We start from the raw sequence: 15,513 nt of genomic DNA, 5'->3' as shown, positions 1-15,513 counted from the left end.
CAATGTGATTAGGGACGTCATACTGTCGGCCCATTGGTTGAAAACAAACAAGGGGATGACACCAAAAGGACGGAAAGGAGCCAGAGATCACGTCCGCCATGGGGACAAAGCGATGAAATCAGCTGTGTTCAGATACTAAATGGACTGAGGCCTCGAGGAGGCCTTCATCCAGCAGTAGATCAATCATGGCTGCTGCTGGTGCTGATGAAACCTTTAACAATCACGATCCAATAGGGAGCGAATGATTTGCTGGAGGGATGATAACAAACACCAACAACACAGAGAATATTACAGGAGGAAACGACACAAACATGTGCATCCTTTGCCACATTTTTTGTGTAGAATGCCCCACAGGAGTAGAAATATTTTCAGGCCGAACAGAGCTGAGTTCTCTGATGCATACGAAACAGGAAGAAATTGCCCGTGTTTGGAGTAAAAATTGTAAATTATTTATAATGGATTGTTGGTACATTTTTAAGGGCGGTTGCAGTTCCGTTTTTTCTCCTGATTTTCGGATCATTCGCGTTGTGTACCACGTAAGAATGTTTTCAAGGTAACAGTCGTGACGTCCCCTGATGCCACGTGATGCCAGATTCGTCTCGAAATAACTTAAGAGAAGTCGCAGTTTTTCGATGAATGTTAAATGAAAAGATTTGGTTCTTTCAATAGATTTCATACCCAAGGTTTGAGTTTCAAAATGTTTAGGAATCATAAAAAATCAGGAACATGTAACTTGTGGATTATATGTCTTGAGTCCTTTACTGGAAAGGATGAACAGAGGTTATTCAATAATTTGCTGTTCAGGGATTTATAACATCACCACCTCAATTAATGAATATTTTAATAAGAAAAGATAATGACAAATTATTTACACCGGAAAGCCTCGCTGCATATCAACACCTGTCCCCTCTTATTGACATCAGGTGAGACGTAAAATCAGCTTTCCTGGCATTTAAAATTCGATTTCCCTGCAATATGATAACAAGCTGGATTTTACCACGTTTTATATCGCAGTTATTTTTCAAACCCAGCTTGTATATGCTCCGCAATCATACGACTTTGCTTGCTTCATATATTAGTCGACAAAGCCAATAGGCTGATGGATTAAACCATATCTTGCTTTATATGTGCACAGACAGAATGGGGTTCTGTGTACATATGGTTTTTCCCATAAATATTGGATAATTTACATCATATTTGAGAAAGGGACATACACATTGACATTTCCAATCATTAGGCACGATGAGAACTGATATACAGAATGCCACGCTGAGATTATAACGGAGCTTTATGCTACCTCCAAGTAAAATTGTGAGATACCATCATGGCCAGCATAATTTCAGGGATTTAGATACATTATTAAAATCAGCTGTATATTCATATGACTGAACATTTAAAACAGAACTAAGCTCGCAAAAATGTCAAACTGCATGATTTTGAATATTCTGATGACGGGTATTTTCGCAGTTACAAAACCTACTTCGCGATAACAATTGAAACTGGATGTTGCCATTATAATCACACATTGTTGCATATCGAATAAAAATGGACAATTTCAAGTGCGGCAAACTTCCACCTCTTCCAAGACATATGGCCAGCATGGAAGAAGAGGAGGCCAAATGCCCTCTTGTAGTGTGGCTCTCTAGAGCTACCCCTTGGCGGAGATCCTTCTGCCAGCAGCGATTGTAAGCGAACACTCGCAGCGCTGCACCTTTTCCACAGCTCACCGTGTTTCACAACGCACCTGTCAAGTCCACGCTGCAGGTTGAACGCGACTGACACACACGGGGGCCTCGTGTTTTTTTAATCTCTTGTCGCGTTAGACCCCGCGAGAGGCCTTTTACCTCGTCGCGCGAGCTGGGTGCGAGCGTTGTTTCAACCCCTCTGGCGGTACACCTCGCTGCGCTCTCGGTGCCAAACATCCAATCGACACTCTTGGCAGGCATCAGCTGACACGACCACACCGCGTTGTACGACTCCTGCTTATCTGCACTGCACTGTAGTGCGCGCGCGCGCAGTCCGAGTGCGTTTCTCGCAAATCCAGCGATGGTGGCTCGCCATTCTGGCACTTTTTTCAGCGGAACAAAAAAGAGTGGCACAACACGACCATTTTTTTTACGCGCTTCTGTTTCCCAAGAGCAACCAAAGACTGGTGGCAGTAGGGATGGATGCAGGCGTGCATGCACGCTCACCACGGTCGTGGGATCCCGACATGGGACAACTGCGCTCCTCACCGTTCAGACATTTACATATTGGACATAGCATACTTTATAAGTACATGTGCTGGGCTAGCTTGCTGGCAGGAAGGACTTCAAGTCTGGGGGTGAGTTACGGAAGGACGGTCACGTTCAAAGGACGTGCGGGCTGCTCGTGTCTAAACAACAACAATAACAACAAAAATACATATTCTCCAAACTATGAGAAGAAAGCGTTGCATTTGAGGAATTATTATGATTTTCAGAAGCAAAACTATTAAGACCAGAGGGCTTGAGTCTGAGTTGAGATGGGGATTGCTCAAGGCACGGCGCTCACGTGCACACGTGCACGAGGACGCGTTGGCGAGCATGCGAGCATACGTTCACGTTCACGCGTTCACGAGGACACGTTCACGCGTTCACGAGGACACGTTCACACGTTCACGAGGACACGTTCACGAGGACACGTTCACACGTTCACGAGGACACGTTGACACGTTCACGAGGACACGTTCACGCGTTCACGAGGACACGTTCACGCGTTCACGAGGACACGTTCACGCGTTCACGAGGACACGTTCACACGTTCACGAGGACACGTTCACGCGTTCACGAGGACACGTTCACGAGGACACGTTCACGCGTTCACGAGGACACGTTCACGCGTTCACGAGGACACGTTGACACGTTCACGAGGACACGTTCACGCGTTCACGAGGACACGTTCACGCGTTCACGAGGACACGTTCACGCGTTCACGAGGACACGTTCACGCGTTCACGAGGACACGTTCACGCGTTCACGAGGACACGTTCACGCGTTCACGAGGACACGTTCACGCGTTCACGAGGACACGTTCACGCGTTCACGAGGACACGTTCACGCGTTCACACGTCGACGCGAGCGCGCGGACAGCCGGCGCACGCTGCCCCGGGTGACCTCGCGAGAGACGCGGGTGGCTCTGCTCGCCACCCCCCCCTCCGTATTGGGATGCCACAAAATCGCCGCACGCGGCTGCACGAGCCGCGTCATAACTCGATCGGACAGAAAAAAAGAAATCCAAGCGGAGCAGGGATTTAGTCACGGGGCTGCTAGATTCTGTTATATCATTACTTTCAACGGTATGGTCATAACATCGTACGACAATTGCGCACGACTCGCGAATGGCAGAGAATGAGATGATGATTACAGATTTGTAGTTTACCACCTAGTGGTAACAGGGCATTTCGCGACCAATATTATCCATAATAGGTTTTTGGGTTAGATCGCGTAAATATAAATGTGTCGTTAAACCCGCCACCATCTGACACAGCCAATTAGTAAGGTTTGTCACGGTGAGCTGTACTAGTAACAAATTGGCATGTTCTGTTTTCGTGACAAACCTTACTCATTAGCTGTCGGGTGGCCGCGGGTTTTACGACACATTTATATGAACGCCATCTAACCCAAAAACCTCTGTTGTGGACATAATTGTATCCACGTGCAGACGTCACTTAGAACACGCCCTTTAAACTGAACGTCGTTTACGAACACAAACGTCAAGTGGACCTAAACGTTTGATTCCCATCTCAAATGAGGTGAGATAATCGTCAAGGCGCACTTTCGTGACACTGTTTAGACGTGGTGAGAAGTAAAACAGCGCGCCGGGTCATCGCCGCACATGCAGGGTGCCGGACACGAGCGCAATTTGTTACGATCAATCCCACAGTTCCTTTGCCATGAACAACTGCCTATCGTGGGGCAACTTTGTACAGAGATTATATTTTGCGCACAACAGTGGACCATCTCTTTACATTCACGATAACGGCACCGTATCGTGGAATGGAACACAAAAAAAGTCAAGTAAAACGGCGCACACCTGACTCACCGGGGGCTGAGCTATACGCGGACGTGCGAGTATCTATTAGGGCACGACTGCTCTAAACGTGCACAGATACTTGCGCTGGGTGTGGGGTGGTAAATCGGTCAGGCGGGCCACGGAAAAGTGCGACGTTCCACCGCCCCGCACTGCATTGTCGAGGGGACCACATTAAAGGCGAACACTCGAATGTATTTGCCACCACTATTTCTGTCAGGGAACGTAGCGAGCTGCTTGCTGTCTGGTCCCGGGCGGCTATGGACGGCGGCTGGAGTATGGGGGGGGGGGGTGATTCAAGATGAGAGGTGAATAGCGCCGAGCCGCTGTTGGGTGGACGTGGAACGGGGGGGGGGGGGGTGCGTGGGTGTGCGGGTGACGCTTAGGTGCAGATATGTGAAAAGGCACTCGCCTGTCATTTGTTGTCGCCCTGTATCTATCTAAACGCGAACATTCAACCTCCCATTGTGTTACCTCTGCAGCCCACTGCTGGATGAGGGCCTCTCCGCATCGTGCTGTTAATGGGGGTTATTTGACCATACTTCACCATGCTGGTCATTGCAGGTCGGTGAAGGTGGGAAGCACAGACGTCGAAGCATACTCGAGTACAATCATTGGATTTGCTGCACTGCCCTCTGCTGATAACATATCCCCGCAGCATTCTAAACCTCCAGTTGTATGCATGGTGATCACCCATTCAAACACAAGCTCGGCTCAAAACTTCTGAGGTCTGATGAGGCTGGGATAATTGTGGGTAATTTGGTCAGATGGTATAACCTGTAAGAGCCACTGTTTGTTGAAAATCATCTTACAATTGTGTTCTGATGGCTGTGGGTATGTGTGCTTGCACAGTAGGGGGGCACAGGTGGCGCATCAGCCAGTAATTTCAGTCAGTCTACCCATGGCACCTCGGGGTCTGCCACGTGACCTCCTGCCAGCGGGCGTTCGACACTTCACGTGATGGCCTTAAAGTGCACCTAGCCTGGCCCAAGCGCCGTGGTGATGCCACCGCCACTTAGTGGCAAATTGCGATTATTGGTGTTGAAGGCAATCGCTAGTTTTGTTTTGTTTACAAAGCAGTGCGTGCCGTTAATTAGAACGGTAGTGGTGGCAGCGATGTTTAATTCTGAAACTGCATTATCGTAAATTGAAAATGTGTTTCCTTTCGTCACGTTCATACATACATTTAAAATGTATTGTGAAAAAAGTCAGATCTTGTGTTTAAGCCTATTTAACATGATTGTAATTATCCTAATGGTTTACATATGCAGCCTTTCCCAGTAACTGCAAGTAATTGCAATTGATTGGTGCTGAGTGTTTGAGCTATACAATAGCAGTAAGGTTAAACAATATTCCATCATTGCCAGCTGAATATATAGCAGGGTAAGCATTTTCAACCTTCGTGGTGATTAAAACGCCTAAATTAAAACCCAACTTTAGAAGGGATTTTTTTGTTAGAGAAAAAATAAGTTATTACCATGATTTGGCAAAAAAAAAACTTTTAACGTTTTTTTTAAACACCTCGCGAGAAAAAGACGTTAGGAACAAATCTTGCTTTGAAGACTCATAAAAAAGACTCGTACAAAACTAAGTAAAGGCATGTAACGGGGAGAAGGTGCGTGGGTCACTTTGCTTACCCCCTCACACCGGCTGCGCGTTGCCTCTCTGTAATCTCCCACAGAGAAAAGTTAAAGCACGCCGACAATAAAGTGGCCATTGCAATGTCCCAATTATTCCACCGCCGCAACTTGGCAGTATTTATAACGCACGATGAACTTCTTTCGCACCGCGCGTAGCCAACCGCGCAAATCGGCGGTGCGGGGGGAAAGGACAACAAACTAAACACAAAGAGCAGTTCCGAAGAAATTAGTTTTCAACGTGGATGAAGTAATAGTGCAAAGCGCCCAGTGGCTTCCTAATATCGGAAGGAAGAGCGTTCCAGACGGCCGCAGAAGCGCATCTGAAAGCGCCGCGCGATGCGGAAACCGCCGTCGTCTTTGTCCGACGCTGGACTCGTCGCCCGTTTGCACGTTTGGAGAAGAGAATTTTGTTTCAATTTGCATAAAATCTCGGCAACACACCAAGACGTGCACCGTGTCGTATACGACCATGTCGCAGCCTTGAGCGCAATGTCAAAACCACCCGTGCCCGAACAACTGCATTGCTGCTCATCGTTGTTTTAAGTCACCAGACGTGCGTGGTCAATGTGGAGGGCATTTCCTCCTCACAGGGGGAAAGGATCCGACGGACTTTGTAGAAGCACAATTTGGGGGGGGGGGGGGCGTGGCGTGCGTGCGAGTGTGACAATAGCGGTCTTATTGCATGGGGTTATTTGTAGATGAACAGAAAACAAACATGCTGATCTGAGAGCAATGAAGAATCCTCTCTGCAGCGCTAGGAAAAGGTTTAACGCATCTGTCCTTGTCTACGATACGCCCCGTGAGGTCTAGCCCCGCCGACGTCGACACGGCGTATTATTGACAGCTTGCCCTGTGACCTGTATACGCCGATTTCACGGAGATATGGCAATGGACAAAAGTGTCCCTGCAGGCATTTTATAATTATGCGCTTCGTAATCGCTGCTGTGTAGAATGTGAAATGACTTCATCGCATTTGTTCGGAAAGGTTGACAGAAAATTGTTTCCCCCGTATGGATAGTTTACTTGTAGACATTTCCATGGAGTATAGAATGTCATAATTACCAAATTATAAATCCTTCACTTCGATTAACAATCAGGTTGTTCATTTGTAGCCAACAAATCAGTTCTGGATTTCAGTGACACAATCTAGTCAATCTCTCTCACATGTTAGGAGTTTGTAAAAAAATAAATTGAGTAAAGCACAAACCTTAATTTGTGGTACAATTCTGAATGTGCTGCTTTGAGGGCAATGGACAGAAAAAGTATTTGGTTAATGTTCACAGCAAAATGATGGGTGAACAATAGGCTCTCCCTGTAGTTTTTTTTAAATGCAGCACTTTCTAAGCAGTATACGCACCGTGTGCTTTCTCACTACATCGCACGCTTTCAGATTCACTTCTATGGTCGTCTGGAACGCTCTTCCTTCCGATATTAGGAAGCCACTGGAGCTATGCACTTTTAATTCTAGATTGAAAACTCACTTTTTTATAGTTATTTTTCTTGGTTAGTTTGTTGTCCTTCTCCCACACCTCCGATTAGCACGGTTGGTTATGTCAGGTGCGAAAGGAGTTCAACATACACACAGCACATGTACATCATGAATTACAAGCAGCAAGATCATATGTAGGGGCATTGGCTGAGACAGCACGGTGCAGCATCCACCCTCCAGCACCAACCCCGAGGGTTCCTCCTGGAAATTTCGCAAGAGGAAGACGGGACACACAAGAACCTCGCAAGCATGGAGCTTCATGCTACTGCTACGGACATGCCAAACACTGTTCTAGCCAATCCATTCGCCCCGTAGGCCAGTCCCGGTCACCTTTACACGTTGCATTCGGAACCCCGTTGCTCTGGATAACGCGAATGTAGAGTGAAACCATCCAATACATCAACGTTCCCACCACACACAGGCAGACTCCAAACCCCGATCCTAAGAGTCAAAGAGTCAAGAGAAGCCGGGGTTTTACTTTGAAGCCAGGAGAGCTGCAATCGTAACGTCTTCATCTCCACATCCAGGGCCTCGCAAGGAAGTCCAGAGACCCCGCGGACATCAGAGAATCATTAGCGAAGTCAAGGTCTGATAAATGCGCCACGCAGACCGCGGTCCACAAGGCGACCGAGCTCTCGGTAGCTGCCACGGAGCGAAGGGTGGGGGAAGAGCAAAAGCCATCTCGTCAGGCCAGTGTGAAAGAGTAGGCAGAATGCCTCTCCGGAGGTGCTTCCCTACGTGCCCCTATCGTGGGACACCTTTCTGGCAGCAGTGGAATGAGAAAAGAATTCCAGGCTGCACCTTTAACATTTCATAAAGTAATCACAAAGGTGATCAAGTGATCGGATTGTGTGACAGAATTTAATTCTTTTTTTTTTTTAAACCTTGGGTAATCAGAGGCTTAATACTTTTAATTCGTAACCTTCACAAGACCGCAAACTGCACACTTGGGAGAAATTAGCTGCTGAGATGTCCTGCCTGTGCAGGATCATTTAATGTCGTGCCTTATCTATCACGCGCACCATCCTCTTGGATGCACCAAATCAGTGTACTTTGTTATCCGATTTATAGTATGTTTTCACATTAGTCGAACACCTTGGCTTAACGCACGGGAGTTGTCGTTTAACAATATCCGCAAAGATGCAGCTTATCGTGCTTTAAGGAGTCTGTTTTTAATGCGCGTATTTTACATTCCTTAATCTTCGAATTTCTATTTCGTAAGCCAGCCTTCTGGGTAGCTGGCCTCTGTGAGATATTGTACCACATTTTAATATGATTCTCCTCGAGTACATAGCTCTCACGGGAGCGAAAATCATCCTTTTTAAATTACTCTGCCAGATGAAAAATGGGTGCTTTATACGGAAGGCAAAGGGCTACGTCGTGATAACATCATGCACAACATACGCTTCGAGTCACACGCGTGCCGCAAACACGTAGCCACGCGGAGCATTTACTGTTTACAGTCCCGCGTCTTGTGCAAAGAAACTCAATATAGAATTTCAACATTGTTTTTCCAACTATAAGACATCACTCAATTTAGTTTGCATAACTCAATTTTCAGCTGAAGCTACGGTTAAAGTTGATAAAATCTCCCACCCCCCCCCACCCAACACCTCTGTGTACCTGGTAGCAGTATCGGTGGGTAAAAGTGTGGGTACCCCTTTCAACATGACTGGCCAGTGTGGATGAGTAGGGCAAATATCTCCTCCAGAGGGGCTCTCTTGAGAGCTCCCAAAAACTAAAACCAAACTATGTTTTATTTTACCAGGTAAGGCCCACTGAGCTACATATATATTTTTGAGACGCGACCTGGCCACAAATGGAAGCTCAATGAAGTGGCTTAGCATGATGAAAATTACAGCAGCGAAATACTCTCAACGCACGTTGATTCTAGACGTGGAGGGAAAAATCCACGCGACCACAGGGAGAGAGAGGCATGCAAACTCCAAATATACAGCAGGCGTCAAGGTCGGGATCGAACCCATGACCTCCTTTAAAGTTAACATATTTCCACCGCGGCGCCCCTGTAGTGGAAGCTCTTCCACCAGCAGTTGTGTGAGCGACCAATTGCAGGGCTGCACCTTGACCTTTTAGTGAATTTATAATTTGAGTCATTTGTGTTTGCCGCATTTTAGTGTTTGAGATGAGCTGATTGACCGTGACGTGAAACAAGCGGAATTCCACAACCATCTTCACCAACGCTGGGATCACCATTTTAACAAAGTGTCCCGTGTGAGTCCAGAAAATAAATGATGTGCAACTGTATTACGCCGTCTTAAAGACAGACGTCACACAATTAAAGTCTTCTGGTGGTTACGTCAATTTTCGTTTCATTTGAGGCACTTGTTCTGAATGACCAACGCAGGCGACTGTGACGTGAAGAGTGGTAATAGCCACGTCTGCTTGGGTTTAACTGCATTGAGCTCAACTCGTAAACGTTTCCTCACCGCTATGCCGATGAGCAATTCCGTATGGATGTCAGCAATGGTCTCGACCTCTGCTGAGATGTCATTTAATCTTTAAAACAAAAAAAGCACCAAAGGTTGCAATTGCATAAGGGGGCGTGCTGTGTGCACAAAGATAAATAACTGCAACACGGTCTGGAAAGCCATTCTTTTGGCATTGGCCACCGTTAGTTTTTAATTACAGCGTGTTCAGTCACGAGAGGCAATCTGTTATCGCAGTGGCATTATGGTTGAGGTAGCCTCGTACAGAGATACCACTGCACAATTGTGGATCACGTGGAATTGTTAATTGTTGTTGTAACTGTCTGACCGTGCCCCTGGACATCTGTGAAAAAGAGTTTCATAGCTCACGGGATTACTGAAGTTTAAATAGAGATTCTGATTGTGATTCTGGAATGTTCTCTGCATTGGAAGTGGATCACATAATTGTGCCATCTGTTGTAAACTTAACTTTAATATTACACCATTTGCAAGAAGGAGTATACTGCATTGGTAAGCGTGCAGCCCTCCAATTGCTTGCTCACTCCACTGCTGGCTTAAGGTCGTTCACTTGAGGGAGCTCTATAGAGCCCCTCTGGACAAGGTATTGGGCCTACTCTTCCTATTGGGCAAAACGTCTTGGAATAGGTCAGAGTACCCATGCTCTGCACCCACCACATGCCACCAGCTGATCGACTGACTGTGGTGAAACGATTTATACTTCTGGGTGGGCAGAGGTGGAGGGATTTAAGAAACGAGTCCCATTGTTTCAACTGCCACAGCACGAGATTTGAGAATCAGAATCTTTATGAACACTGGAGGAATCCGATGAGCTATAAAGCTCTTTATTCATAGACGGTGACCTCTACATCGCACATCCAGTGGGTTCTCCATCGCACTACGGCAGCATCCGCAGTTCGTAGAATGGCCACTGAAAAGTTAAACAAATCTGCCACTAAAGTTCACGGAATATAAATCAAAATGTAAGCAAAATCGCCAGTCCTCACTGGAGATTGGCCTCTCACCTGGTGAAATATGAGACATCGAATCCACACAGTGACTGCACTCATTTGCAGATGTACGGAACCATTCTGCATTGGCATGCAATAATCCTAGTGCAGCATCTTTTGACAACATTTTTTTAAGTATCACGTATCTTAAATATTCTGAATTGTTGAAAACTTTGGAAAGTGAGGCTGAAAATTATGTCTGATTGGTTGAAGTAGGAACCTCACAGTGCATATAACAGCAATGTTAGGCTTATACATTTGGTAAAATTCCAAATGAAGAGTCATGCCTATTGCCCAATTTCGTTGTGAGAATTGCTCTTTAACTCGCCGGTGAGTGGACACGCGACCGCTACATTGTTGAACACTTGCACAGCACGTGACAATTCATCTGGCCAGGCTGTCGGGTAGCGGAGGGTTTTCCGACACATATTTGGTAATTAAATGATCTGGTACTGCTTCTGCTGTGTTGGCAGTAGTGCACAAGCACAATTAAAATAGATAAAGAAACTCAACACACTCGTCAACAACACTGTGGTCTTAAAATATGTTTTTTTTTTTATACAGATGTGTTATGAGAAGGGCCACGGCTCGAATCGTCACAGTTTTCGTAAGATTATTGTGGCCTAGCCCAAAAATAAATGATGAATTAAGATATTGGCTACCTGTGTGTCAAGTTAAGACCATGGAAGGTGGCCGAGAGGCCTTCATCCAGCAGTGGATACAACATGGCTGCTGATGATGCAGGGTAAATGAGTTGATTATTTCTAAAGAGGGCATACATTGGTAGGCGTAATGAAAAAGGAATGACGAATGAATAAGACGATCAATATAATTTCGTGCCAAAACTGAATTTGCCACACCAGATGTTGGTAAGAGCAGCCATAATAAACGACACACTATAAAAAAACCCCACTAATGAAACACATTTACATGTTTCCTTACATCAAAAGAAACAAAAAAATTCTCTTGTGAATATTTGTCAAGTAACTAACTCCAAATCATGATGCCTTAGAACCGTTAACTGCGTGACCGCCAAGTGGTGACGAGTTAATTTAACAGTTATTTATAGGCAGTGTTCATGTCGGACTCGTCTCGCTAATGAGCGTTCAGCAACCCCCTGTAGCGCGGACAGCGCACGTTTGTATCTCCCCGCAGAAATTAACGGGGGACCGATCGCCCGCTGTGTCAACCGACAGGATCGATCCCTCTCGCCACCGCCGAGGAAGAAAAACAACGCACGTGCGCGGATTCCGCAACACTTTCCGCCACGCGTTCGCCTGCAGAAGAGATGTGGCACATTGCAAGCCGCACTACGTCACGTGGCGTGCGACAAGTTTCTCAAGGGTGCGTTCCGAGTAGCGGCACACGTTTTTATTTACCTCGCTGATCTCGTCAAGGAGCATCAACCATCGCGCAAACTCCGGTCATCCTCGCAGCAGCAGCAGCAGCAGCAGCGGCTTTTGGCTGACCATCGAGCAAAGACGGTGGTCACCGCATCGCGTGGCGCTTGCAGATGCGCTTCTGCGGCGGTCTGGAACGCGCTCTTCCTTCCGATATTAGGAAGCCACTGGAGCTACGCGCTTTTAAATCTACACTGAAAACACATTTCTTGAGAACTGCTTCTTGTGTTTAGTTTGTTGTCCTTCCACCGCACCGCCGATTAGCGCGGTTGGCTACTTACGGTGCGAAAGAAGTTCAACAAGTTCTCCCGAGGGCTCTATCCATCTTGTGTCAGACTCACGGCAGAGATTGTTCTGCCCTCTCCCCGGATTTTAGACAAACAGAGCCGACGCCCGACCGTGGTTAACTGCAGTCAGAAATAATACAAAATATGCCTCAGACTTAACACAATAAAAAATAAGTCGTATATAGTACTTTAATTTTAAGCATAATATTCATTATTAAACATAAATGTGAAATTTTAGCAACGTGTTACATTGCTGCTGCTGCTGCTCCTAATATTTTCATAATGGAGATTTAGAATATGCGCTATGCGATGTAATTGAGCAGCGAGGTTTTATACATGAAGATAATGGGAGGAAATCGTAACGCATGTAACTGGTAATGGTGATACAGCATGGAGTGTAATGGGGAATGGCAGATTTGAGGAAGCATTATGCCTCTGTATCCAGAATAAGTGGAGCACGGTTGGCTACGTATGGTGAAAAATGAGTTCAACATACATACGTTCAACATACATACGTGTATGTTGAACGTATGCTGAACGGAACAATGTCATAAGAACGTGAGATTCTTGCGTTTGAGTTTGTTGTCCTTCCCCCCGCACCTCTGATTAGCGCGGTCGGCTATGGTTGGTGCGAAAGAAGTTCAACATACGTACGTACATATATGTGTGCAGTTCACAGGCAGTGAGATAATTTAGTTTCCGTGCTGCCAAAGGAGGGGAAATAACCGCATGTCCACCTTGTGGTATTTCGATCATGACACGGACAGCCGAGTTTTTATCTTTACAAATCAGAGGTCATCGCTTTCAGAGTTGACGACTAAAGGGTAGATGAGAACCCGCGAAATTATCGTCTCTTGTGGTCGCTGCGTGCCACGGGTGGGCAGAGCACGAGCTTGATTCACAGTGAATGAGGAACAAAGGTGTAGCGTTCTGAGTGCGATGGCTGCGGAGGTTTTATTCACAGCGAGACAGTGAAGTCCCGGTGACATCACCACCGCAAGTTGCTCCTGGCTGAGATTTTGAACATCGTTTTTTTTTTTCAACCTTTACTGAGGCTTCACTCACTCACGTTGGACGGCCCCATTCACACAGCCAGGGCATGTGTCCATGTAATAAGAGCTGTTTGTATTTCCAGCTGTCTTCCTTTAAATCAGTGTTTCTCAAGCATAAAATAAAACATTGTTAGTCATCGCATCCAATGGTAGCCCCGAAGACGTATACAAATGGCAATATTGCTATGTCAGAGGCCGGTTTGATCTGCAATGAGTAGATAATGATGATGTTGCTGCTCGTGAGGGTAGACCAAGTTGACCCTGACCAGGAGTTTAAATTCCAACCTTGTGACTTTCAATCTAACGCTGTGCCAGTGTGGTCTGGCGACCTATTTGAAATGCACGGTCACGCGCGGCTACGAAAATGGCACCGGGTGACTAATTGACGGGGGAATATCTGCCGGAGCAGACCCGATTCGGATGCCTTTGCAGAGAGCGCGAGCGGGGATTACAGGGTTGGGAGAGCCTCGCTCACAGGGCGTGCGATACATCACGCCCTTTAGGCACGGGCTCACCTCGCTGCTCCCGGTCATAATCAGCACTTGCGGCGACATTGATTTGTTTTTCCTTATTACGACGGAACACGCGAACAGTGGCCGCACGTGGATAACTAAAGACGAAGATCCCCCCCAATACAGCCTTTGCAGACTGTTGGGGCGAGTGCTGTCAGCGGAGCTGCGCTACAAACCTGGCGACACGAGTTCGATTCCCCCTCACGGCCACCACCGGTGACGATGATCTGAACCGGTCCTGGCCCTTCCCTAGGTCGACTCAGCCTCAAATGAGTACATGGAGCGGTGTGCAGTAAACACCGTCGCTCGGGAGACAACGGCGGTCGGGCGTGGTGCTGGCCACCCACCCCCTCCTGTACCGTGCCGGCTTTCGCAACCAAATACAAAGATCTCCCATATGGCCTTAACAGACCGTTGGGGCGAGCGCCGTCAGCGGAGCTGCGCTGTGAACCCGGCGACCCGAGTCCGATTCCCGCTCACGGCCACCACCGGTGCAAGCACCTTCGTAGGCCGGCCGGTTGGCCGGCTACGTGGATAACCAGCGCCCCCCCCACCCTGGACTCCGTCACCGCGCTCACCACACGGAGGGGAGCTCCGCGCCGGACACCTCCAGGAAGTCGTAGCCGGCCTCGAGCTGGAAGTCGGTGAAGACGAGCGACACGGTGTCGCCCGGCACGCCCAGCACGAGCCACGTGCACGACGCTTTGTTGTCGTACTCGTTGGGGAAGCCCGGGCTGCTGATGGTGCCGCTGGGGCCGTGCGGCGTTCCCCCGCAGGCCCCCTCGGCTGGTGGGAGGTGAGACAGAGGCGGAGGGGGCCCGATAGCCATTGAGCCCCGGTGGATTTACCGCGGCGTGGTAATGTAACTCTGCAGACGCGTTGCGTCGGATAAGGCAGCTCATCGTTGCCAAAATGCAGACTGCAAAACGGATGAAAAATGCTCATCATTCTCATGTTTTACTTTGCTTAATCTTTTGTTATTTAAAAAAAAAATCAGCATTCTGGGAATTGTACATGTGATTCATTATTGCCGCTGATACTTTAATTTAGGGAGGACTAATTGTTTTTTTTTTTACAACTGGGATCTGTCAGATCCAATCAGACCCCATTGAGATCCAGGGCGAATTGAATCAATCCACATTTTGGATTACATTTTCCGGTGGTTGAATGAGTTCTGATCACCTTATCAGATTTTGCATTATAATTAGTGCATGTAAATCTTGTGTGAAATACCCCACTAATTAAATCAATTAAATTCTGATTAAAAGCTTTCGTGACTGCAGGGATTCATATTCTTGGTTCTTTCGGTAAAGTCACGTAGAAAGGAAACAAAAAAATAATAAAAATATAAAACAATAAAATTCTCACGACGTTTCGACTGCAACACAAGCAATCATCATCAAGTGTGAAAACCACAACAAGAAAATTTGAAAAAAGTGGCGTTTTTTTAACGTTAGCACCACGGATAGTGATTTGGCAGTTTGTTCAGATGGACGAGTCCATCTATGTTCGGAAAAGAGGAGGGGGGAGACGAAAAATAATGGATGCGGTTATAGCTAACATTTTCATGGAGATATTTGAGACTGACGCCATCCAGACTGCCACTCTGCGCCCAACCTTATGGAAGAG

The 15,513-nt window shown here is 47.0% G+C and overlaps 1 protein-coding gene across 4 annotated transcripts in view; it reads right to left on the bottom strand.

Moving 5' to 3' along the window:
- Window positions 1–15,513, bottom strand: part of LOC116946465 (CUB and sushi domain-containing protein 3-like) — a 692,643-nt gene that overhangs the window by 324,399 nt on the left and 352,731 nt on the right. For all 4 annotated transcript variants that reach the window (XM_032961364.2, XM_032961362.2, XM_032961363.2 and 1 more), the window contains exon 5: window positions 14,463–14,670. In XM_032961364.2, the coding sequence (XP_032817255.2) occupies window positions 14,463–14,670 (208 nt within the window). The remainder of the gene's footprint in view (window positions 1–14,462; window positions 14,671–15,513) is intronic.

The sequence above is a fragment of the Petromyzon marinus genome, chromosome 27, assembly GCF_048934315.1.
Source record: "Petromyzon marinus isolate PM22_M1 ecotype Great Lakes invasive population chromosome 27, UKy_Petmar_22M1.pri1.0, whole genome shotgun sequence".
NCBI lineage: Eukaryota > Metazoa > Chordata > Hyperoartia > Petromyzontiformes > Petromyzontidae > Petromyzon > Petromyzon marinus.
Note: the sequence above shows the minus strand (reverse complement) of the source record. Positions and strands in the feature narration are given on the sequence as shown.